The following is a 24,444-nucleotide window of genomic DNA, read 5'->3' as shown; positions in this document are numbered from 1 at the left end:
GGCTCCTCAGCGCGGCGGGGACAAGCCCAGGCCGGGGCGAGGAGTGTGTGTGTGTGTGTGGGGGCGGCCCCGGGGGCCCGGCCTGGGGGGCGTGGGGGGGTGGCGGTGGTGGTAGTGTCCGCGGCGTCGCCATGGCGACCCCCCCCAATCCCCGCCAGGCAGCTCCCCGAAATCCTGCGGCGGGATTAAACCCCCGCCACTGCGGCGTGGAGGCACCCGCGGGTTGCCATGGCGACGGCGCTCATTAAGTGCATTGCATTTTCACCCTGCCCAATTACCGCCCGCCCCCCCCCTCCCCGCACACACCCGCGCCCCGCCCGGCGCGGCCCCGCTCCCTCCCCCGCCAGCCCCGGGCCGGGCCGGGCCGGGCCGTGCGGGCGCCGCCGCGGCCCAGCCGTACCGCGGGGCTCCGCGCAGCGCAGGCCGGGCCGGGCCGCCCCCGCTGCGCCTCGCAGACAGCGCCCCGGCCGGGCCCCCGCCGCCGGGCCCCGCCGCTCAGGTAAGGAGCGCGGCCGGGCGGGCGCTGCCCCGGCCCCGGGGGCCGCCTCCCCGCCTCGGAGGCGAGGCCCGGGACGGGTGAGCGGGGCCGCGGCCTTGCCGGGGTGGGGTGGCCGCTCCGCGCCGCCCCCTGCAGCCGGGGCGGCCCCGGGCCCGGTGGGGGAGGGACGCTCCGCCATCGCCGCCTTTTATCGAAAGCCAGCTCGGGCTGGGGCAGGGCGGCCCGGGCCCGGCGGGGTGCCGGGGGGCGGCCGGGAGCGGAGCGGGCCGGGGGCTGCCCGCCCGGTGCCCCGCGGGGGGCGGCGGGGCGGCTGCGGGTCCGGGTCCATTTAGGGATGGAACGCTGATGTGCAGCAAAGTGGTTTGTGTTTGTTTGTTTGTTTTTTTTTTTTCCTCTCAAGGCAACCACTATGCCCCAAAGTGGGAAGATAGCTTACTAAAAAAGAAAAAAAAAAATAAACACAAAAAGAAATGGAGGTGCAGGTGTGTATCTTCTTTGGAGTAGTCCCTCCCTGGAGGGGTTCAAGGCCAGGTTGGACGGGGCTTGGAGCAACCTGGGCTGGTGGGAGGTGTCCCTGCCCAGGGCAGGGGGGTGGAACGAGATGATCTTTAAGGTCCCTTCCAACCCAACCGTTCTGTGATATGTTCTGTACTGGTGTGGCTGCAGGTCCCGCTGGGCTGGCTGGTCCCAGCTCCGTGTGTGTGGCACGAGGCACTGCCCAGGCGTGACCCAGCGGTGTCCAGCAGAGACAGGGAACGGGACTGTTCTTCCCTAGCTTTCCCAAGGGATCCTCTCTGGGGGACACAGAGGTTGGAAGCCCCTTCCAGGGTGGCCACCTGACCTTCCTTCTGGTGTTTCTCAAACACCGCGTGAGCACATGCTGTCCTGGAGGCTGACAATGACACCGCTGCCGTCCTTGCAAGGGTCCTGCAGCATGGCGGGCATTAGTCCAGCTTAGTAGGACATGCAACACACAGCCCAGGCTACGGAGAGGATGCTCCATGTGATCTAGGACAGGTTCTGGATTTATTTCTTCATTAGTTGTTAAAGACCGGGCATTTTGAAATATTTCGGAGTCATGTATTAATCCTCTTTGGACGTTTCTGCCTGCTTATAAGTGTAACTTGTACTTGTGGAAAAATACCCTGTGTTATGCCCTAACTCTGTGCGGGGCTGGGTGCTGCAGCAGGGCTGGCGCTCCCGAGAGGCAGTGGCTTACAGCAGCAGAGCGGAAGGTGGGATGCGGGTGTCCCCTTTGTTGCCCCTCTCAGTGGTGGCTGGGGGTCTGCGCTCTGTCGGAGCTGCCCAGGCTTCAGGCTGCCTTCTGGCTTCAGCCTTGAACTTCGGTGGTGTCACCTTGAGCCATTTGGGGTGGCACATGGATCACCAGTAACTGCTCATTCTCCCCACGTGCGGGTCTGAGCAGATCCACAGGCCCAAGAGCAAGTCCCGGTGTCAGTGATGCTCCTGGGGGAGGTAGGTGACACCCAGCCTGAACGTCTCAGCTTTGGTAGCTGTGTCTGAACCTAAAGCTGAAGGCAGCTTGCTGCTGTCTTGCCCTTCTCTCACCGATCTCTATCTTCACGGAATCTATTTGCTATTTTGAAACGTGCAACACGAACAGCTTCTTACTGCATGGAAGGATGTTTCATCCTGCTTTGAGATATTGATAAATCCCGTGGTCCATTCCAAACCTCACCCCACGCTGCAGCAGAACCTAGGAGGGCTTTGTGGCTCCTGATTTATTCCAGAGGAGGCATTGCCTCCTGGGTTTAAAGCAACAGTCAGAGTTGGAAGGGCAGAGGTGTGTGTGCTTGCCTTTCCCTGCTGGGCCACCTACCTGTGCAATGGGTGTTACTGAGTGTGCTCCTGTGTGTATGTGGAGCAAATACTTTCTGCTGTGCCGATAGCCTGCCCTGGGCAATGCCAGAAGATGGGAAGATCCAAGGGAGCAGCTCGCAGTCCATTGTGTCTCTGCAGTGCTCTGGTGTACCGCTTGCAGTTTTAGCATGATCCCTGTTGGTGCTTTTTCTTAAAGGCTCAATTTTGCCGCTGGAGGTAATTAATAATCCATACCTCAGCTGTTGTTAAGGATGGGGAAGTTCTCTGTTATAGCTGAGGAAATTCCTGAAAAAATAATTTGCAGAATCACAGGGTGGTTGAGGTTGGTGGCACCTCTGGTGGGCACCTCTGGTGATCACCTCGTCCAACCCCCTGCTCCATCAGGGCCGCCCAGAGCCAGCTGCCCAGCACCGTGTCCAGGAGCCTTTTGAGTATCTCCATGGATGGAGACTCCACCACCTCCCTGTGCACCCTGTGCCAGTGCTCCGTCACCCTGACAGTGGAGAAGTGTTCCCTGGTGTTCAGAGGGACCCTCGGTTTGTGCCCATGGCCTCTGGTCCTGTCCCTGGGTACCACCGGGAAAAGCCTGGCTCCGTCCTCTCTGCACCCCCCCTCCAGGGGACGAGCTCCCCCGGAGCCTGCTCTGCTCCAGGCTGAACAGCCCCAGCTCTCTCAGCCTCTCCTCGTAGCAGAGACGCTCCAGTCCCTTCATCACCTTCGCTGGACTCTCTCCAGTCTGTCCCTGTCTCTCTCGTACTGGGGAGCGCAGCGCCCGACCCAGCACTTCAGGGGTGGCCTCAGCGGTGCTGAGCGGAGGGGAAGGATCACCTCCCTCCACCAGCTGGGACACTGCTCCTAAGGCAGCCCGGGACACCCTTTGCCGCCTTTGCTGGCTCATGGTCAAGCTGGTGTGTCCACCAGGACCCCCAGGGCCTTTTCCATCAAGCTTTATCTTTCCAGCTGAGTGGCCTCCAGCATATCCCAGTGCAGATTTCAGGAATATTTAGAAATCTGAGAAGCCACAAAGTCAATAAACATGTTAATATTGTTTGAAATACAGTTATTTGCAGCCAATTTTTTGATGAAAAGAAACACATTTTGACCAGACTGTGCTTTCTAACGTGCTGATGGGGCTGTACAGCATCTCTGTGCTGGGAGCTGCTTTTCTCTGTGCTCCTCTATGGCCTGTTGCACACAGCATATCCCTCCTCTTTCCAAACAGAGGATCATTCCCTGGCTTTGCCATGGTTTTGCGAGGGGGCGGGTGTGAAACTGTGGCAGAGTTTGAGGCTTGTGTGTATGGCAATTGTAGAAATGCTTGCTTTCCAAGCCCCTGTGCCGCTGGTCCGAAGCACTGGTGTGCCAACACCCAACGTTTCTTGTTTGATGAACTAGAAACTTTGCGAGCAGCAGAACCAGTGAAGCCCGGTTGCCTTAAGTTGTGTGTTTCGCGTCCAGTTGCCTCTGCACGTGTGAATACGTGTGTGGATCAGCTGTCCCCAGCCGCGGTCTGGTGCTCGGGAGGTTCAACCTGTGCCCTCCCCTGCAAGGTGAGGGGTGATGCGGGGACCCCGTTCTCTGTGCAGGTCCTTGGTTTCCCAACTTGAAAGTTTTGCTTTAGTTCTTCTAGTTTAAGGAATAGCGCCGCAATCTATAGTCCAAATTCATTCTGTTCAGCCTGAACTCACAAGGCCCAGGAGAACCAGTCTCAACAGCATCGTCAGGCAGCCCCGCAAGGCTTGGGAGAGCTTTTTGACGCGTGATAATTACTGCTGGTTATTTCCTGTGCAATTATTTACTATTGTATTTATGTCATAGGCTGCTGTACAGAGATGAGTTTGAGCATCACCCAGCTTTGTCACTGGATCTAGTTATTCCTCTTCCTTTCTAGGCGCTTCCAGTCCCAAGTTCTCTTTAAATAAAAAATAAAAAAATAAAAGAAAAGCCGACAGCTCCCACAAGATGAGGAGTTGTACTTGAAACATTTGACCCGAGTGAGGAGTCAAGGATAAATATCAGATTTAAGTGCCTAAGAAAGCAGATAGGTTCCTAGGTGGTATTAGGAAGCAGCGAGACAGGTTGGCTTGCCCAATTCGTTTTGGCTTTCAGTTGGAGTCTGGTGTCCAGCTGAGTTACTCATTTCCTTCAGTTCTCCTGACAATTAACAGTGTGTTTCTGATGTTGCACCTGGAGGGCCTTAAAGTTCCGTACTATTTGTCAGTTGAACATCAGGTATTTCTGATCAGAAACCTGGCAGCACTGTAAGAGAGAGGAAGAAGTAGAGCACATTGTCCCACTCTTTACCCGTTGGTTGTAACACCTTGATATTAATGTGTCAGGTTTTAAAATTCCAGACTTTACCTTTTGTAGCCAAATTCTTATTTAACCGTGCTTCACTGAAACGGTTATCCCGTTTCCCACATGGCTGTCTTCTCTTTCAAATTCACATCGCATCAAAAGCACCCAAGACGTGAGCGTGGTCCCCTGCTTAGCCCCATAGCGGCCCTGCCTCCATCCTGGTGGCAAGTGCTTTGAAGAGGGTGTGGGAAACAGGGCAGGTCCAAAATCCTTCCCCAGCCCAGTGTCCTCAGACTCCAGCAGTCTCTGGGACACTCAGACCATCATTTTCAGTGGGCATGGAGAAATCTGCCTTCCCTGAGTGCATCCGATTATACTGAATCATAGAATGGTTTAGGTTGGAAGGGACCTTGAAGATCATCTATTTCCACCCCCATGCCCTGGGTAGGGACACCTCAAAGCCCCGTCCAACCTGGCGTTGAACACCTCTGGGGATGGGGCATCCACAGCTTCTCAGGGTAACCAGTGTCTCACCACCCTTACGGTGAAAAACTGCTGGTTTCCTGCTTAGCTCTGTGTGTCCATTGCGTTTTTCATGAGGGCAGGAGCGGCACCGAGCGCCCTCCCTCGCCGAGGCACCCTGGGCACCGGGAGGCAACTCTGGTCTTCCTCCCGGCTTGCAGGCAGGCCCTGGTCTGGGGACATGCTGGTGTAGGCACCATCCTGCCTGCTGGGGCACGGCAAGGGCCAGCTGCTGCCCTAGGGACAGGGAACCGAGGAAGACAGCCGGCAGGGCCACTGTGGCCAGGTCCAGCTAGGAGCTCAGGTCACCAGACAAGGTCTGAGATCAAGCCAGGACAAGCTGGCCACTCAGGTCCTGCTGCCGCCAGACAGCAGCTGGACACCAGCACTGCTGCAGCACGGTGTGGACAGGTTGAGGGTCGGCTGACGTGGGGCCCCTGGGCCCGTGGGTCCCAGAGGAGGCTGGTCAGGGCCACTAAGGCCCAGTAGTGCCCTCAGGGCCCTGACACTTTGCCTGCTCCTTGAAATTCATGGCTAAATGGGTTGAACATCACCAGTTCTGTGAGAGACTCAGCTGCATGCAGTGGACTTCATGTTCCCCACCACTACCACCCCGGTTAACTTGTGAAATTCTCTCTTACAGCCACTTAGAAGATCAGGGACCTCCATCTTCTCCAGGGTAGGATTTGACAACCCTCAGTCATAGTCTGCGTCAGAGTGGTGTAGGCCCCAGTGGGAGCCAAGAGCAGCCATTGCTTGTGGGGAACCTCCTGTGCTCAGACCATCTTATGGTGGGGCCAGGTAAGAAAAAACCCTTGGCGTTTGCAAGACTGAGCTGGGATCTCGCAACAGGGGCTTTACTAGGTCATGTTGGTACCAGCTGTGACCTTCATGCAGTTCTCTCTTGGGTTCAATGGGCCTTTAGTACGTCTTACAGGGGTTTCTACTGGGAGATGGTGGAAAGGGAGGGACCATCTTCCACAGTCTCTTTCTCACTCTTTTGTCATGTTTGTACTTGTACCCAACTCGATTTCTTTCTTGCTGTCTTCCAGTGTCTCGCTCTGTGTCCAGGCAAGGGGATGGACAGCAGAGCAGAGATGGAGGTTGTGAGAAGCACGAAGGGGAATGCCGCTGGGGAGGTCAGCGTCCATGTGGTCACCACCGAGAGCACTGTGCAGAGCACCCACCTGCCAACGACTGCCTTCATCATACCAGGTATGCATGGTGGTATGCCTTCTCCCCGACATTGACGCCTCACAATCCTTGTATATCTGTGCTCCTCCAAAACCTTGGCAGCACAGTGTGCTGGGTGCCTGCTTTGCAGGGCACGTGGGCTCCTGGGTTGCTGCATTATCATACTACCGTAGGATATCTCGAGTTGGAAGGGACCCAAAAGGATCATTGAGCCCAACTCCCTGCTCCTCGCAGGACTACCTAAAACTAAACCATGTGACTAAGAGCATTGTCCAGAGTCTTCCTGAACTCTGACAGGCTTGGTACCGCTCCCTGGGGTGCCTGTTCTACAGATCGACCAGAAGAACCTTTTCCTCATGTCCAACCTGGACTTCCCCTGACGCAGCTTCATTCCATTCCCTCGTGCCCCGTCACTGGTCACCAGAGAGAAGAGATCAGCGCCTCCCCTCCGCTGTCCCCCTCGAGGAAGGCACAGGCTGCCATGGGGACACCCCTCAGCCTGCTCTTCTCCAGGCCGAGCGTGCCAAGCGACCTCAGCGGCTCCTCCTAAGTCTTGCCCTCGAGACCTTTCACCGTCTCGGTCACCCTCCTCTGGACACACTCCAATAGTTCGATGTCCGTCTTCTATTGAGGTGCCCCAAACCGCGCTCCGAGCTGGAGGTGGGGCCGCTCCAGTGCGGTGCAGAGCGGGACAGTCGCCTCCCTTGCCCAGCTGGCACGCTGCTGACTCCTGCTCAGCTTCCATCAACCCAAACCCTCAGATCTTTCCCTGGGGCTGCTCTCCAGCCTCTGATCCCCTGGTTTGTCTGAATAACCAGGATAACCCCATCCCAGGTGCAGAATCCATCACTTGCTCTTGTTAAATATCATACAGCTGGTGATTGCCCAGCTCTCTAGCTTATCCAGATCTCTCCGTAAGGCCTCTTTACCCTCGAGGGAGTCCGCCGCTCCTCCTAATTTAGTATCATCATCAAACTTACTTAATGGACATTCAACTCCTGCATCCAGATCATTTATAAAAACATTAAAGAGCAGTGTCCCTGAAATTGAGCCTTGGGGAACCCCACTGGTGACTGGCCGCCAGCCTGATGTGCTCCTGTTTACTGTAAGTCTTTGAGTCCAACCCGTCAGCCCATTGTTCACCCAGCGTGCCAGGGACTTATCCAGCTGTATGCTGGATGTTTTGTCCAGAAGGCTGCTGTGAGAGACAGTATGAAAAGCTTTCTTAAAATCCCACACCCCCACATCTGCTGGCTTCCCTTGGTCAGCTCGATGGGTGACCTTTTCATAAAAGGAAATTAAGTTAGTTAAGCAGGACTTTCCCCTCATGAACCCATGTTGGCCATGACCAACGACTGCATTGTCTCTCAAGTGTTTTTCAGTAACTCCCAGAATAACCTTCTGCGTGATTTTACCAGGCACTGAAGTGAGACTGACAGGCCTATAACTACCAGGGTCGTCCTTCTTGAAAATTGTTCTTGAAAATTGTCCTTGAAAATTGGGAGAACAATTTTCAGCCCCACTGACCAGCGTCTTTCAGGAGGTGTGTGAGAAAAGCGTGGATATATGTTAGGTGAGATCAGGGGCGTTCTTTAGCAGAAAGTCTCCCAATTTTTCCTGCTCCCGGTGCCTTCGTTCCCATTGTGGAGAAGCCCTGGGCTGCACAGCGTGTTCCTTTGAAATGTAACTAGAAGATGCAGTCCAGGAGCTCACCAGCACAATCTTGCCACATCAGGGCATCCTGGTCATGGGAACAGTCTGAGGTCAGACTGAAGTAGGAACCCTTGAATGAGGATATTGTTGGTGCCACCCTCCAGCACAAGCCATTGCTGGCTGCAGATCTTGTTGGGTCACGCTGCCTGCTTGTGGGTGCTTTAGCCCACAGCACTGAGCTCTTGGCTGGGAAACCATCCTCTTTGTCATTTTGTGCTGCCTTTGAGCATTGTTTGCATCAGTTAAGTGTTCTGTGTATGCCTCTCGTTGTTTGTTTCCTTTCTTCCCTTCTCAAGCAAATGCCACTACCATCAATCTTCCCACGAGCACCTTAGAAATTCAGCGATTCCCTCGGGAGCCACAGAGGAGCACAGGGGCCGAGAGGCCAGAGAGGGGAGCGGGGAGCGAGCCCATCACAGCTACTGTCATTCCCCAGATCAGCGGGGTGCAGACCTGCAGCACGGTCCGTGTGCTGGAGTGGAAAGACGGGGTGGCTACTTTGCCTGGGAGTAACCTGCGGGTAAGTGTAGCCCTGGGCCACTGTGTTTCCTCCCCAACCTTGCCACTCCCCGAAGCCACTTGTCCTTGTAAGTGGCAGTCCCCCAGCCTGTGGCAGGCAGGGACCACCAGGATGTGACATGGCCCCTGGCAGTACCCACACCCCAGCTGGAGGATCCCTCAGCTGTTCCAGCTCTGCGAGGCTCTCCTTGTGCCCCATCCCGTGTCCCTGTGTCCCTCCCGTCTTGTGAACTCAGCAGAGAGAGCACACACATGGTGCCCCGAGGGGCTGCAGCACATCTGCCCTGCACAGGGACGCAGAGGGATGCCCAGAGAGGTGGTGGAGTCTCCATCTCTGGAGACATTCCAAACCTGCCTGGATGCATCCCTGTGCAGCCTGCTCTGGGTGACCCTGCCCGGGCAGGGGGGTTGGACTAGATGATCTCCAGAGGTCCTTTCCAACGCCTACTATTCTGTGGTTCTGTGAGGGGCAGCAGGACAGGTGACTTTGGGGCAGTGCTTGCCTCTGTCATCGAAAGCACTGTCCTCTTGTTGGATGCACTAACGACCAGACAATGTCCCTCTCATTTTCAGAGCTCACATGTACCCACTAGCTATCAAGTTAAATTTCTATCCGCCTTGTTAACTATTTTTCTTTGGTTTTTTTGTTCAATAACATAGTTTCGAATAAATGAGTACGGAACGCTGAAGGTGGTGAGTGCTGATAAGGTGCCTCCAGTGGAAGCTATAAAGGAGGGTCCCACAGAGAAAGATGGGGAGTCAGAGGTGGCACCCACCAGCAGGGACAATCCTACTGTGGCTCAGGGTAAGGGCACCATGGTGGCACTTTTGGGGTGGGTACCATCATCCAAAGCAAATGTCTCCTGCATCCTGCTCCCCTTCCTTTGCTGCACCTTGTGCCTCACTGCTCTTCTCCTCTCTGACTCAGATGTGCCAGAACAGACCAAGCTGCCACCAGCAGAAAGCATGTGCCACTGTGATACCTGTGGCCGGAGGCACGTGTCGGACGGAGCCCGGGAAGGCAGGGGCTTCTGCAGTGAGCACTGTCACCAGCAGTTCAAAGAAAGGTAAAGGAAGGGGAGTCTGCTCCATGCAGAGCCATCTCCATCCATCCGTCTGCCCTCCCTCCCCTCGTCCGCGTGCTCCAGCAAGGGATGCAAGTGCATCTGTCTCTGGCAGGTGCTGGGGACCCCACTTGTTTCCCTCCTTCCTGTAGGCAGGGCGCCCTATCTGCAGAGGCGCGGGGTGAAGACTTATCCCAAGGGACAGCAGGAAGCACGGGAGCCAGACTCTCTCGTGCCCGATTTGTGGCCTCATAAACACATGTCTGCTGGAGCAGGGCTGCAGCGGGAGGTTGCTGCAGTGGGTGCTTCCGGGCTGAGCAGCACTGGGAGGCGTGGGTCATGAGGGCATGTCTAGCCCCTCTGCTTACTAATGTGTGACTCCTGGGACTCGTTTTCCAGCATCTCTGTGTGATTCTGATGCAGCTTAGAGGCCTGCTACGAAACTAGATCGCTTTTGATCCGTCCCTGGGTTCAGGTTTCTGACACCCGAGCGTGTGAGGGTGATTCTGGTCTGTACCCTGGTTCTAATCTCTTGCCAACTTGTGCGCTGAGAGGAGTGCATACGTTAGTTGTGGGGTATGGGAGCATGTGTGAGTAAGAATGGGGTGACAGTGATTCTCCAGCACCTACCTACTCCCTTGCTGACACCCCAGCCATTGCCACGTGCCATAGTGGTTTACTCTTCCTTCCTCTGTGCAGGTCTGTCATTGTGGAAAACTCTGCCAGCAGCACCAATGCCACTGAAATCCTCAAGCCGGTGAAGAAACGAAAGAGGAAGGACTACCAGAGCCCTTCAGAGGAAGAATACGAATCTGAGCAAATGGTAGGAAGAGGGCAGGGAGGGCCCGTGCGTGCGCGTGCCAATGTCAAGGGTGGGCCATGGGCCGCCCCTGTATGCACTGCGGGTGTGCGCAGTTCTTCTCAGTGCTATGTCAGCTATATGTCAAAGGGGTAACCTGTTGGCTGTTAATGCCAAAAAGACTTGAATGTGTGGAGCGTCAGGGCTTCTAGCCGCTTGGCTGGCTGCTTGGCATGCCGAGCGCCTTGGATTCGGCAGTGCTAGACACATCCTGATTGGGCTGTAGGTATCTAACGCTCTCAACTGCTCTCTTGAGTCTAGACCACCAAAGTAAGTGTTGAAGTAAGAGAGTGTCTGTGTGATGTGTATCCCGGGGAAGGAAGAGTGACTTTGACAAGGCAAGGAAGCTCTGCTTGCCAGCCCTGATTGTAGCCGATCCACTCCAGGTGTGATTGCTACCACTCAGCACCAAAATCCCCCTTGGGCTCCCACCATCAGTTCCTCTTGCCCAGCCATTTCTGGGCCAAGCATCAGTCAAATCCTGGATGTTGCGGAGGCACAGTGTGGCCCTTGGCACCAGTGTGAGGGTACAACACAGCATAAACCTCTGTGCAGACCTCCAACATGATGGGTTTCTGTTTTGTCTGCTCTCATGACTAGGAGGAAAAGCAGGAAGAGAGGAAAAGCTCTGCAGGAGACGCTGCCATCAGCAATCCAGAGGCCAACGCGTGGAATGGGAGCCAGCACGGTATGTAGGGGCCGGGTGGGTGGTGGGGTGGGCACTCCTGCCACGGCTGTGGGGTCCCACTGCAGTGCTGCGGGGCTGGGCCAGCATTTTGGTGCTCCAGCAGAGTCAAACACCCAGTGCAATGCGCTGGTACGTGTTCCTTGAAGGCTTGTAAGCTCCTCTGCTTGCTTGATCCTGCTCTCTCTGTCTCTTTCCATTTCTCTCCTTTCCTCTCTTTCTCTCCATGGGACGGGGCACCCTTACAGATACGGCTGTGTCTTCTTCAGGCATTGGGCCGTCCTGTACAGTGCTTTCTGGTCCCTCCGCTTGGGAGCTGATTTTATTACGTGCTCGTGGATACTGTGTTTGTTCCAAGAGGCACTGTCCTGAGCAATAACGTGGTTCTGCGCCGCATCTGGCTTTGCCCCGGCCTTTGGACAGTCTTATGGGGAACTCCCCTCAGGTGATCGGGAGCTCACAAGTTTGGGAGCTGCTCCTGTAGGTCTAGTGCCACTGAAGCCGGGTGATTTGGGGTTGTCTCATCTCTTGGGGATCTGTTCCTGGGCCATATGAGAGGAGATCTCAAATGCAGAGCTGTCGACACAAGAGGGCAAGGAGACAAGCTGAGGGGTGCAGTGTTTGCTTGTTCGTTTTTTTTTTTCCCTGCAGCGCGATGGGGGCGAGGGGGAAGGAGAACATGGGAAAATACTGCAAATAAACACTTACGGGAAATCTTTTGTCTTTGAATAGTGAATGGTCATACTCAAGGTAATTTTTAAATGAAACTGTTCCAGCTTCATACTCCTCTCCATAGCCAAATGTAGGGACAGTAACAGGGGCCAGGTGTTAACCCCTGATGTTACACTGAGTTAACCACTATTAAAAAGGGATCTCATACTCACTTGCCAGGTCCTTTTCTCTACAATATGAGTCCTGAGCATGTAACCTTCCCTGTTGCATACAAGTAAGCAGTGTTGAGCCTTGTTATTTCGGCATTTTATTTCCTCTTACTGTAGAAGTACATCATCAAACAAAATGCACAGCTGGATGCTTCAATGCAGCAGAGTCGATGTATGCTCTGTCTCCAGGTGTATTTGTCATTCTCCAGAAGTGCGGAGCTTGTACTTAATGGATTCCCCAAACATGCCTTCCCCTTTTTTTCTATGTCCTAAAGAATAATAAAGGTGTTCATCACTCCTAAGTGTGAGCAACGCATCTAGGTTAGTAACCTTGCTCATTGAAGCTCAGCTTAATTTCGTCTGTAAGTTCGTATTTTTTTCCATCTTCACTTCCCCTAAGCCCATGGGAGGAAGGAGTTGGTCTGTTCTTCCCCTGCATTTCTGGCCTGCTCTACCCAAGGCTCTCTGCCATGGCTGACCTGTAGCTGTGAATTACTCGGTGCTGGATTAGGCACAGCATTCCTGGAGTCCCTTCAGGCACTACGAAGCAGGGGGAGAAAGTGGCTGGAGAGCAAGAGGCTTGGGTTGTTTCTCATGTGCCTCGGACAAGGCCTTTGTGGCTGTCCCAAAGGTGTCGAAGGCATGAAGGATCACCTCCCTGCCTATGAAGAGACCACACTATCTTCTTTTTGTGAATACCACGGGGGTAAATGCATCATCTGTAGGGCATCAGGGTGGCCCTGATGCACCATGGGGAGATGATGTGGTTGTCTTGGAGCAGAGCATAGCAGAGCTGGTGCCTCTGGAGTGGTGGTGGGAGGTGAGCCCACTGCTGGTTTGACTGGCCGGGAGTCCCTTGCAGCTGGGAGTGATTCCCAGACATCTGGATGGCTCCTGCTCGCTGTCCCAAATCCATCAGTGGTGTGGCCTTTTCAGATGTACTGGCTGGAGGAGGACTGGTTGCAAGAGGTGTCCTGATGCTTTGCACAGGATGGCTTGTCCCTCAGGCTCCTTGGGTGCCTTACTAGGGCGTTGTACAGCAACAGAGGACATCTAGGTCATGGGGACCTGTGTGAGAGGGGCCTTCTTGGCTCTGTCCCTCCTCAGACAGCCAGCCAGGTTTGCTGGAGAAGGGGCTCTGGTAGGATGGTGCTGAGCTTTGCAGGGATGCAGGACTGTGCGTGAGAGCAGGATGCAGCCCCAGCGGGACCCATGCACTCGCCTGCCCTCCACACTGCCCCGAGGCAGGCAGGGACGGAGGCTGGAGCGGACCCTCAGCAGCGCCTCTTGTGTGTGCGTTTGTGCTGCGCTCAGGTGCCAGTGAGGAGAAGAAAGAAGGCTGGTCTTGGGCGTCCTACTTGGAGGAGCAGAAAGCTGTCGCTGCCCCTTTAGATCTCTTCCAGGATGTGAGTTGGGATTTTCCTGTCTTTTTCCCTCTTCCATCTTCTCTTTTCTTTCCCTTTTTTTTCCCACCCCTCCTCCTTCGCCTCTCTTCCTTGCTTCCCTATGTTGCGGGGCTCTGAGCAATAAGCAAGCTCCCGTCTTCACCTGGAGGTGAAGATCAGTCAGCCTCCAGTTTTGATTTGCCCCGAGTCCCCAGCGGGGTGCTGTCCCCACTCCCAAGCGCCCCACATTTGCCTAGGACACTCCTGTGGCTCTGGCAGGGTGCTGGAGCCTTTCCAGCCTTTCCTCAAAGCCAGGTGTGGGATCTCCTGAGGCCACCTTGCTGCGCTGCACCCCTGCTCCCAGGCCTCTGACTGCCGGAGCGCAAGAGGAGCCAGGCCCATGCCCCACTCTCCCCAGCTGCAGCTGTTAGCCCGGGGACACCCTGCCCTACCAGTAGCAAGAGACGCAAACCCACAAGGAGGTGGAAGAATGTGTTTTCCTATGGGAAAAGAATTAACATTTGGACAGAATAACCTGTGGCCCACAATCTCCTGGTCCCAGCAGCTCCCATTGCCTGATGGTTGCTCCTTGGGATGCTTCTGGACCCAACTACCCGTGTCGTGTTTTTACATTGTAGTTTATTTTTTGTTTCCAGTACCAAGTAGCTTCCCAGCACAAGAATGGCTTTAAAGTGGGGATGAAGCTGGAGGGGATCGATCCGCAGCACCCATCTATGTACTTTATCCTGACAGTGGCTGAGGTAAGGCGGCTCCGGTTCCCATGTTCCTTGGTTTCTCCTTGTGTCTGCGCAGTTGGGAGGCTCCATGGGAGGGGAGGTGCTGCCAGCTGGCCCGTGGAGGAGATGGGCTTTGGGCCCTCGCCTGCATGTCACTGCATGAGATGACCTCAATCAAGCAAATGGGGGGTTTCCTTCCAGTTCGTAGGGGCAGGAGACTGCTGTGGAGCAGCCATCATGCCTCAGCCTAGTTGGTCTCTCTCTCCCCCTGACACAGCAGAGCCATGGGGGGAGAGACTGTGGTGACGGCAACAGCTTCTTATCTTTGAGCTGATGCCCCTCAGACAGGTCTGAGCCCTTGAGGTGGAGGGTGTGGAGGGATACCATTGCTCTTCCTTGTGTCTGTGGAGGCCCTCTGTCTGTGGAGCTCTCCTCTCAGCCATGTGGCAGCCGAACCATCTCCCCAGCTCCTCACAGTGCTCCTCAGGCAGCCAAGGAGATCAGCCATACAACAGTGGCTGCTCTTCTTGCTGCTGGAGAGATTTCACCAAAGGAGAATGGCATTCAGCCAAAATCCCTGCGCCAGCATCTCCTCTGGGTGCAGAAAAAGGAATCCTTGGTCTTGCTGGACCCAGCAAGGTGCCCCACCGTGGCATCTCATGCACCACCCTGAACCTCCCTTCTCAGGGCTGGCTTGTCGTGGCCTTGCACTTACCTTGTTCCATGCTGGACATCTTCTGAGACTGGCGTGTGCCTTCCGATTTGGGCACTGACCTATGATTGACCCTTGGCTGCCCTAAGTGGTACTCTGAGATTGCGTGCGGGAGGGGAGGTGCGTACGATGCTCAGCCAGGGACAGGAGGAGGTTTCCATGGTCCTTTCCTTTTCCTGCCTTCCCTCTGGTAGGTGTGCGGTTACCGGATGCGCCTCCACTTTGATGGCTACTCTGAGTGCCATGATTTCTGGCTGAATGCTGACTCCCCCGACATCCACCCCGCTGGCTGGTTTGAGGAGACGGGGCACAAACTCCAGCCACCAAAAGGTAAGGAGTTAGCGAGTCTCAGTTGGTGGGTTGAAGGCGGGGGACGAGTAGTGGGCCCCCAAATGTAGAGCTGGAGATGGGGACAGGGTGGCTCCATGAGGCCCAGGAGAGGATGCTGCTGTGCTGGGGGAGGTTCTGCACGACAACCTTTAAGGCACCCATCACGCTAAAGGTCTCTGCTCGCTCCCATTTTGGGGCAAAGCCCTGACAGCCTGGATGTCCCCGCGCCAGGCGGAAGCCAGCAGCTGTGCCCCAGGGCAGGTGAGGCTGATGCTCGCCAGGGAGGAGCTGAGCTCTGGATTTCCACTCCACTGCTAACGTTTCCTAGCACCACTTCAAAATCAGCTGTTGGGCCTAAGCCATGGGCTTTGGGTTTCCCAGGGCTGCTGTGGACCCCATCCGCCCGCGCAGGATGTGCCTGGCAGGCTGAGGGCTGGTCGGGGATGGCCGGGCTCGGTCTCACGACCTCCTGGTTCCTCTCTGTGAACTCGCTGCTCTCATTTCTCTTCCTGAGGGGTTGTAGGTTATAAGGAAGAAGAATTCAGCTGGACAAACTACCTGAAGATAACAAAGGCTCAGGCAGCTCCTAAGCACCTCTTCATGGTCCGAAACACTGTGAGTAGCAGCTTGTCCTTCCTGCCAGAGCCTGCAGGTTCGTACAATCATAGAATCGTTTTGGTTGGAAGAGACCTTTAAGAAGATCAAGTCCAACTATTAACCTAGCACTGCCAAGTTATCACTAAATCATGTCCCATAGGTTCTCAAGGTATCGCTCGTTACCTGCGAAAAGAGACCGACCCCCCCCTCATTACCCCCTCCTTTCAGGGGGTTGTAGAGAGCAAGAAGGTCTCCCCTCAGCCTCCAGGTTGAACACCCCCAGCTCCCTCAGCCGCCCCTCACAAGACTTGTGCTCCAGACCCCTCACCAGCTCCGTTGCCCTTCTCTGGACACGCTCCAGCACCTCAATGTCTTTCTTGTGGTGAAGGGCCCAAAACTGGACACAGCACTCAAGGTGGGGTCTCACCAGTGGGGGGGGGGGGACGATCACTTCCCTAGTCCTGCTGGCCACACTATTGCTGACACAGGCCAGGATGCTGTTGGCCTTCTCGGCCACCTGGGCACACCGCTGGCTCATATTCAGCCAGCACTCAACCAACACCCCCAGGTCCTTTTCTGCCAGGCAGCTCTCCAGCCGCTCTGCCCCCAGCCTTGTAGCATCCATGGGGTTGTTGTGACCCAAGTGCAGGACCCAGTACTTGGCCTCGTTGAACTTCACACCATTGGCCTCAGCCCATCGGTCCAGCCTGTCCAGATCCCCCTGCAGAGCCATCCTGCCCTCAATCAGATCAACGCTCCCACCCAACTTCTTGTCGTCTGGGAACTTACTGAGGGTCCCCTCATCCAGATTGTTGATAAAGATATTAAAGAGAACTGGGCCCAATACTGAGCCCTGGGGAACACCACTTGTAACAACTGCCAACTGGATTTAACTCCATTCGTAGCCCTCCAGCCATTTTTTTTACCCAGCGACACGTACACCCATCCAAGCCAGTTTCAGGTGTGACTTCTTCCCCTCCAGCTGAGCAGAATGCCTCCATCAGGGCTGAGCTTTTTTCTGTCATAGAATCATAGAATCATAGAATTGTTGAGGTTGGAAGGGACCTTTAAGATCATCGAGTCCAACCTTTAGCCTACCCTGACAAGAGCCACTTCTAAACCATGTCCCTAAGTGCCCCATCTACCCTTTTTTTAAACACCTCCAGGGATGGTGAATCCACCACCTCCCTGGGCAGCCTATTCCAATGTTTAATAACCCTTTCAGTCTACCCTATGCTTCTCAAGTCGCAGTGCAGAATGATGAGACGTGGCATGCTTTGCCGCTGAGGATCTGTAGCCAGGACATTAGTTTGGTGTGCCCAAAAATTGAGGTTGGTCTGATTCACTGTTTCATCCAGGTCAGTCTCACGGACAGTTAAATATATTGCAAAAGTACTGGTGAGGAGAAGTAACCGCTACTCTCAGTTATTTTGCCAAAACCTCTCAGTTAATGATTCTTAAGTATAAGTCTTTTGTCTTTGTTTTGTATCCTCATTGTTTCTGCCTCTGCCTTTATTTTTCATACGGCAGCTTGGGTACAGAAAGTGGGAATACAGCGGAGCGCAAAATGCTGATGGTTTCCTTGTCAGCTGCAGAGGAAACTCAACCTACTGATAAATCAGCCTCTCTGAGTTATTTATTGTGTCTAAACCCTCCTGTTCATTGCTGCAACAATCCCACTAGTGTTGTGACCCAGCCTTTTGCACAGATTTTGTGTCCAAGAAATCAAGGCAAGGTAGGATGAAGAGCCCCATCCCAGCTCCTCCTCCCAAGCCTAGGGCTTTGTTAGCTGCTAATACTGGAGGAGCGTGACCGCGAAGAAGTGTTTTGTGGCAAAATGTGAATCAGTGTAGGTTGGAGGCTGTTTTTCTCTTGGGGGTTACTACTTATAGAAGGTCCTGAGGGTCTGAAGATTTCTTTTCCTCTTTCTTTGCATGGCCAAGCTGGGTTACGTGCCCTCTGCCTCTTTTCTTACACGCACAGCAGGGCACTGCCCTTCTGGGATCTTAAGTGGTCCTGGGCCTGCCTGGAGGCCAGGGAGGATCTGGTTTTGGGAGGGTTTGGGCAGGTGCCTCCTTGCAGCAAGGGAAGTGGTGAGGAGGGTGCTGGGCCTGCGGCTCCGAAAGAAACCTGCCCCTCTCTCCTCCCAGCACGAGGCTTCCCCAGGCTTCGAGGTGGGAATGAAGCTCGAAGCTGTGGACCGCATGAACCCTTCCCTCATCTGTGTTGCCACAGTGACTGACGTGGTCGACAATCGCTTTTTGGTGCACTTTGACAACTGGGATGATACTTACGACTACTGGTGAGTGCAGAGAGGCTCCTGGGGTGCCAGTGCTGGGGAGACACCCCGCTGGTGCCTCAGCAAGAGTGACGGGGTGCTCGCGAAAGTGTGGGATGATCCCAGCACGCTGCTGCAGACAGGCCACCAGTGGTCCCGTGGGGCAGAGGGTCGCCTCCCTGTGCTGGGGAACAAACCTTTACCTGTTCCATGTCACCTTCTGGGAAATTGCCATGGCCCTATAGTTAATGTGGAGCAGAGACAGATGTGATCACTCTGAAACCCACCTAGGGGACAGGGCCACTTGCGATGCAGAGACTGAAGGCCTGATCTTAAAAGTAGCTCCTGGGTCTGTCGCAGGGGATTGTGGCCGGGGTGGGGAGGTGTCCCAGTTAAAGCTAGTTAAAGCCAATTAAAATGGCCAGTTAGCACAGTTCTGTTTTCTTTGTGGCTGGAACCCTCTGACCTTCTCTTACTTCTTGCCCTGAGGAGCTATGGGGCTGCAGTGGTTTCTGTCCCCAACTGCTCCTCTCTCACTGGTGCTGGGCAGCTGCCTGCTCTGTCCCAGGGCAGAGCTGTGAAGCAGCACCACCTGAGTGTGCTGTGACCTTCTGGAAGCTGTGACCAGGACATGAGCCCCCCCGGATTGCTCAGGTCTCACCTCTCGGAGCTCTGAAAGGCACAGCCTGTCTCCCCGCTCGCGGCAAAGGATTGCTGTTCCCCTGGGCACCTCTGTGGAAGGGCTTGCACGGGGGGCGCGTTCGTGTCCTGCCCCTCTGAGCTGGAGTTCCCCTGCTCTAGCCCTTCCCTTGCCAGGGCCCGTGGTTCCCTGGGTCACTCAGGGACAGGAGTGCTGTAGAAGAACTTGGCTTCGGCAGGGGCTTTTGCCCTGGGCCCCCTCAGCCTGCGCTGCCTGGTGGTGATGAGCCGGGTGTCTCAGCCCTGTGTAAGAGTTCGGGTGTGTTTTCCAGGTGTGACCCCAGCAGTCCATACATCCACCCAGTTGGATGGTGTCAGGAGCACGGCAAACCCCTCACACCTCCTCAAGGTGAGTCAGTGGCCCGGGAGCGCAGCCTTCGCTGGCAAGTCCCCTTGGGGACAGGCTTCCCAAAGTGGCATGGGGATTCAGGGCGCACAAACCCCATGGCCTTTGCTTGTCTGCAAGCCCAGGTGGTTTCCTTCAGCAAGGCCACAGCCAGGGAGGCAGCACGCTCCTGACAAGGCTCCTGTACATGTGTTCAGGTGCATCATAGTGGTTGTGTCGGGCCAAGTGGAGACACGAGGAGGACCCAAGCTGTCTGTGCAGGCCCAGATCTTTCTGCTTCCTGTACCCTGGATTTCAAGGTCCATGAGAAAATAGTAGTACTCCTTGAGGTCTCTTAGGCTCCCGTGTGCGTGGTGCAGACTTGCTTGGTCCTTCAAGGCAGTAGGACATTCTAGGGTACTTGCCATCTTCCTGCAAGGGGGTCTCACCTTCTGCATCTTGCCCTTTTTAGATTATCCTGATCCTGACAACTTCACCTGGGAAAAGTACTTAAAGGAAACCGGAGCATCTGCTGTCCCGGCTTGGGCCTTTAAAGTGGTGAGTGCCACATCATCTGCTCCACTGTGCCTGGGCAGGAATTCAGGTTTTCTCTGTTGTCAGGTCTTTGCTTTTATGAAAAGTCAATTGATGTTCAGTATGCTCCGGCCACAGGCCCGGGGTTCGGATCTACACTCAAGGTTCAGAAGTCAGGGCTATCCTGGGCAAATAGTTCAAAACTGGGAAAAATGGGAAATATGACCATCCCCTCAGCTAGACAGGAGCTGGATGATGGGGACTTGTTTAGGCTTACTTGATAGTTGTCGTTTCCAACTGCAATAACATCAGCTGTGTCCAGCCAAGCCTGGCTGCAATATAGATCCCCAGAATATGTCTCTTAGCGACTTTCTTCCCTTGGGCACCGCTTTCCCATCTTGTTAAAACACGGCTCACATCCGGGAGGCCTGTCCCCACTCTCTCCTGTTGCCACTGTGAGCTGGGATGGCTCTTACCCAGACAGGCCGGGGCTGGGAGCTGGGCTTCAGGAGCACACGCTGCTGGGAAAGCTGCCGAGTGGCACAGGAGCCCGAAGCACGTCCCTGTTCTGTGCTAACCTGGGTTCTTCCTGGCCCCAGCGCCCACCCCATGGCTTCCTGGTCAACATGAAGCTGGAAGCAGTGGACAGGAGGACTCCTTCCTTCATCCGAGTGGCCAGTGTGGAGGACGTGGAAGATCACAGGATAAAGGTGAGTGCTGAAGTCTCGGTGCTGAGCCTGTGTCCAGGCACTGTGCTGGCTTGCTCCTGCACTTCCCAGCTCACTGCCAGTTGTAGAGGCAAAGTGTGTGGAGGTCTGTGGAAGCACACCATGTGGAGGATGGCAGGTCCCAGTGCCAGGTTCCCGGAGTGGACCAGATCCTTGTGCTGCAGTTCATCTCTACCCTGCTGCTTGGAGGGCTCCAGAGCTCCTCAGGGAGGTGCCCTGAGGCTTGAAGTGTGACCTCTCTACTTGTCTCCCTAGATCCATTTTGATGGCTGGAGCCACGTCTATGATTTCTGGATTGATGCGGATCATCCAGACATCCACCCCATAGGCTGGTGCTCAAAAACTGGACACCCACTGCAGCCTCCTCTCAGTAAGTCCTGCGCCTGGGTCAGTCCCTCATACCAGGGGCAAAACATGCCAGGTCCCTACTGCCACCATCACCTGCCCATGCGCAGAAATGGGAAGGCATGTGCTGGCTGAGGATGGGCAGGGAGGAAGGGCTTTTCTGTGGAGTTATCAGTTGGAAAAGGTGTCCGTGTTTGGTGCAGGCAGGGACCCTAGAGCCCTGACTCTGCCTGGGGCTACAGCCGTGACAGTCTCTCTCCTGTTTCTCCTCCTTGTCTAGGGCCAAAGGAACCAGCCTCCTCCGCTCATGGGGGCTGCCCCACCCTGGGCTGCAAGAGCATCCCTCACACCAAGAGCTCCAAGTACAGCTTTCACCACAGGTGAGCTCCCAGCACAGCTCAGAGGGGCACAGCTTCCCTCTGGCCCTTCCTCCGCTCCTCCACACCCGCCACCCCCACCAGCAGCCAGCTCTTCCCTGCACCCACCCCACGCCTGGCTCTGCCCCCTGCTTCGGGGCAGCCCTTGCTCTCCCCAGGCCAGGCCCCAAGGTGGCCCAGAGCCTGCGGCTAGTGTAACTCCTGTGAGTTCCTACCCTGCGCCTGTCCTGCAGCACCCAGAGCCCCTGGGGGTGCCCTACGTGCTCATCTACCTGTGGGGACATGTGGGCTGTGTAGGGGACAGTGCCTCTAAGTTGCTGTTCACTGATACCGGCTTCGAGGGCAATGTTCCTCCTGCCCCTCATGGATGCCCTTCACTGTGAGGTTGTGAGCTGGGAAGGCCCGAGAAGGAACAGTGCGTCTCCCCCAGCTCAGTCAGTCACTTGCGTCACCTTTGCCAGCAGAAACCGGGCACGGTGTAGTGCCGACCCCAGCACGGCAGGCTGGCATCAAGAGAAGCGAGTATGGTGGAGCATCTGTGAGGATGGGGAAGGCAGGTCTGGCTCCCAGGGGTTTCTCTGCTGGCCACACTTGTCACACTTGCTTCCTCCTCGCTCTGAGGCTAGTCTGGATGCCTGCGAGGGCAAGGAAGGGAAGATGGAGACTCTGTGAACCCGTGATGTGCTTCATCAGCACTGCTCTGGTGACTTGGACAGTGTCGCTGTGACAGCAGCAGAGGTGGGATGGGTGTTTGTAGAAATAGTGTGGCCAGCAGGACTAGGGGAGTGATGGTCCCCCTGTACTGGGCACTGGTGAGGCCCCACCTTGAGCGCTGTGTCCAGTTTTGGGCCCCTCATTACAGGAAAGATATTGAGGGGCTGGAGCGTGTCCAGAGAAGGGCAACGGAGCTGGTGAGGGGTCTGGAGCGCAAGTCTCATGAGGAGCGGCTGAGGGAGCTGGGGATGTTCAGCCTGGAGAAGAGGAGGCTGAGGGGAGACCTCGCTCTCTCCAACTCCCTGAAAGGAGAGTGTAATGAGGGGGGGTCAGTCTCTTCTCCCAAGTAGCGGGCAATAGGACAAGAGGAAACGGCCTCAAGTTGCACCAGGGCAGGTTTAGATTGGATATTAGGAAAAAATTTCTTCGCCAAAAAGCTTATCAAGGTTTGGAATGGGTTGCATGGGGAAGTGGTTGAGTCGCCATCCCTGGAGGTATTTAGAAGATGGGTAGTTGCGGTGCTGAGGGACATGGGTGAGTAGTAACATGGCAGTGCTGGGTTAACGGTTGGACTTGATGATCGTAAAGGTCTCTTCCAACCAAAACGATTCTATGATTCTATTCTATACCTGGAGGGTATCTAGACCTGGGTGTGCCCTGCCCGTGCACCCAGCGTCCTCACCCCTGGAATTTGTTCAGCACATCTTTACTGTGCTTTTCATGGCCAAGGCTATGGCTTCCTGTGCTCAGGAACGGAAGGGCGGACCTGATGGCTCGCCTCCCGTGCTGCTCTGAGCTGGGTCCGACGCTTGCCTCCCCTCTGTTCTCTAGGAAGTGCCCCACACCGGGTTGCGACGGGTCAGGACACGTGACTGGGAGATTCACGGCCCATTACTGCCTCTCAGGGTGCCCGCTGGCAGAGAAGAACCAGGGCAGGCTTAAGGCGGACTTGTCTGACACCGAGGCCTCAACTCGCAAGAGGAACCTGATTGGCTTCCCTCAGCGAAAGAAATCTCGGCACCATGGGAGGTAGGGACAAACCCCGTGAGCCCCGTGCAGCAGCGCAGGGCCCCTGTGCCATGACTTCTGTCCCTGGGAGGGATGGCCAAGCCAGAGAGGCTCCTTGACCGCGGGGGAGCACAGTTGCTGGCAGCTGGCGTTTGTCCTTCCGGCTCTGTTGGGCACCTCTCTTGGTTCTTCTTACCATGTTTTATATCTTTAGCTGTCAACCCTTTGGGTCAGGGTCCGAGAGGTAATCCTTGCTCCCGCTGCCAAGGCATTGCCCTCGGGCCAGTCCCAACCCAGTTGGAAATTAGTCTTCCTGTCTCTTTAGAGGGCGACCTCCAAAGTACCGGAAGATCCAGCAGGAAGACTTCCAGAGTAAGTGCCATCCTCTGCCGCGGTGTCATCCCAGGGGCAAGGCTGGAGGAACTGGGGTGGTGGCTGCTTGAGGCAGGTCTCCCTTGGCTCACTCGGTCAGACCTCACGGAGGTGAGCACCAGTGAGGAGCTTGTGGTCGACTACCAAAGTTGCGAAGAACGTCCCTGCCTCTTCCCAGAGCTCTGCTAGGACCCTCGTCATGTCTCTTGGTTTATGTCTGTGAATCCTTGAGTGCGTTAGGGCAGAGAATTCGGATCCCCTCTCTGTGGCAGTGTGTTTTCCCTGGCACTTTGTCCTCTTCAGGCAGGGGTGCTGTGCCTTCATCCTGTGGCTGCCGTACCCCGAAACATCAGCGTGGTTGTGAAGTGCCAAATTATTGCTGCAGCCCAGAGTTTCCTTGGCGTTTAGTTCTGATGACTGACGTAAGACGAAGACTGACATTTATTTCAGCCAGTATCTGTTTTACCGTGGGCGGGTCCTGCTGCCTGCCCCAGCGCTGGGGGTGAATGATGAGGATCTCTTCTTGGGAGCCATCCTTGACTACTTGGAGCAGCGAGCAAGGGAAAAGCTTTGTTAAAAATGTGAAATGAATGGAATGATGTGCCATGGGATGGCATTCTGGTGTGAAATTTGACATTGAAATCTAGTTCAGTACGGAAAATGAAAGACTGAAGGTGGTGAGAACAAGGCAAAACCAAGCTTGTCTCTAAACATCTTCCCCCGTCATCCCCAATCCCACCAAACTGAACACTTGGATACACTTATGTCCTATTAATTCAAGGGACAACAACTAGCTCTGGATTCCTGGACCCATGAGACCATCTGCTGCCAGTCCTGGGCCCTCCCCAAGACTTGTGGGATGGGATGGGATGGGATGGGATGGGATGTTCTCATCCTTCTACCTTGTATCGCATCTTGCTTTTTTATTGCCAGCTATTTCTTCAGACAATATGCACCAGTCGCTCTTCATGTCTGCCCTGTCTGCCCACCCCGACCGCTCCCTGTCGCTCTGCTGGGAGCAGCACTGCAAACTCCTGCCGGGGGTGGCTGGCATCACAGCAACTACGGTGGCCAAGTGGACCATTGATGAGGTAAGATGGTTTTGAAGACCGTGTGCTGGCTCCTAACCCACTGGCATGGCTGGGAGCACTCTTCCTGGCTGTGCAGCACCATGGTACATGCACCAGGCACGGAGGTATTCCAGTGGCGACTTCCCTGGGCTAGTGA

The 24,444-nt window shown here is 55.3% G+C and overlaps 1 protein-coding gene across 2 annotated transcripts in view; it reads left to right on the top strand.

The window, feature by feature from the left end:
* The first annotated feature begins 363 nt into the window (after positions 1-363).
* Positions 364-24,444, top strand: part of L3MBTL1 (L3MBTL histone methyl-lysine binding protein 1) — a 29,995-nt gene continuing 5,914 nt past the window's right edge. The window contains exons 1-21 of one of the 2 annotated variants that reach the window (XM_063349861.1): positions 364-499; positions 5,805-5,962; positions 6,214-6,376; positions 8,365-8,588; positions 9,248-9,392; positions 9,516-9,654; positions 10,351-10,474; positions 11,111-11,198; positions 13,391-13,482; positions 14,118-14,222; positions 15,105-15,240; positions 15,755-15,855; positions 17,988-18,139; positions 19,087-19,163; positions 19,612-19,697; positions 20,273-20,383; positions 20,657-20,771; positions 21,027-21,126; positions 22,669-22,866; positions 23,171-23,217; positions 24,151-24,308. In XM_063349861.1, coding sequence (XP_063205931.1) covers positions 6,241-6,376; positions 8,365-8,588; positions 9,248-9,392; positions 9,516-9,654; positions 10,351-10,474; positions 11,111-11,198; positions 13,391-13,482; positions 14,118-14,222; positions 15,105-15,240; positions 15,755-15,855; positions 17,988-18,139; positions 19,087-19,163; positions 19,612-19,697; positions 20,273-20,383; positions 20,657-20,771; positions 21,027-21,126; positions 22,669-22,866; positions 23,171-23,217; positions 24,151-24,308 — 2,334 coding nt within the window. In that variant the 5' untranslated portion in view covers positions 364-499; positions 5,805-5,962; positions 6,214-6,240. Of the gene's footprint in view, positions 500-5,804; positions 5,963-6,193; positions 6,377-8,364; positions 8,589-9,247; positions 9,393-9,515; positions 9,655-10,350; positions 10,475-11,110; positions 11,199-13,390; positions 13,483-14,117; positions 14,223-15,104; positions 15,241-15,754; positions 15,856-17,987; positions 18,140-19,086; positions 19,164-19,611; positions 19,698-20,272; positions 20,384-20,656; positions 20,772-21,026; positions 21,127-22,668; positions 22,867-23,170; positions 23,218-24,150; positions 24,309-24,444 lie in introns of those variants that run through there. The other variant, XM_063349860.1, reaches the window with a different exon arrangement.

The sequence above is a fragment of the Chroicocephalus ridibundus genome, chromosome 12 (assembly GCF_963924245.1).
Source record: "Chroicocephalus ridibundus chromosome 12, bChrRid1.1, whole genome shotgun sequence".
In the NCBI taxonomy this organism is placed as follows: domain Eukaryota; kingdom Metazoa; phylum Chordata; class Aves; order Charadriiformes; family Laridae; genus Chroicocephalus; species Chroicocephalus ridibundus.
This window is presented reverse-complemented; position numbering and strand designations above follow the sequence as displayed.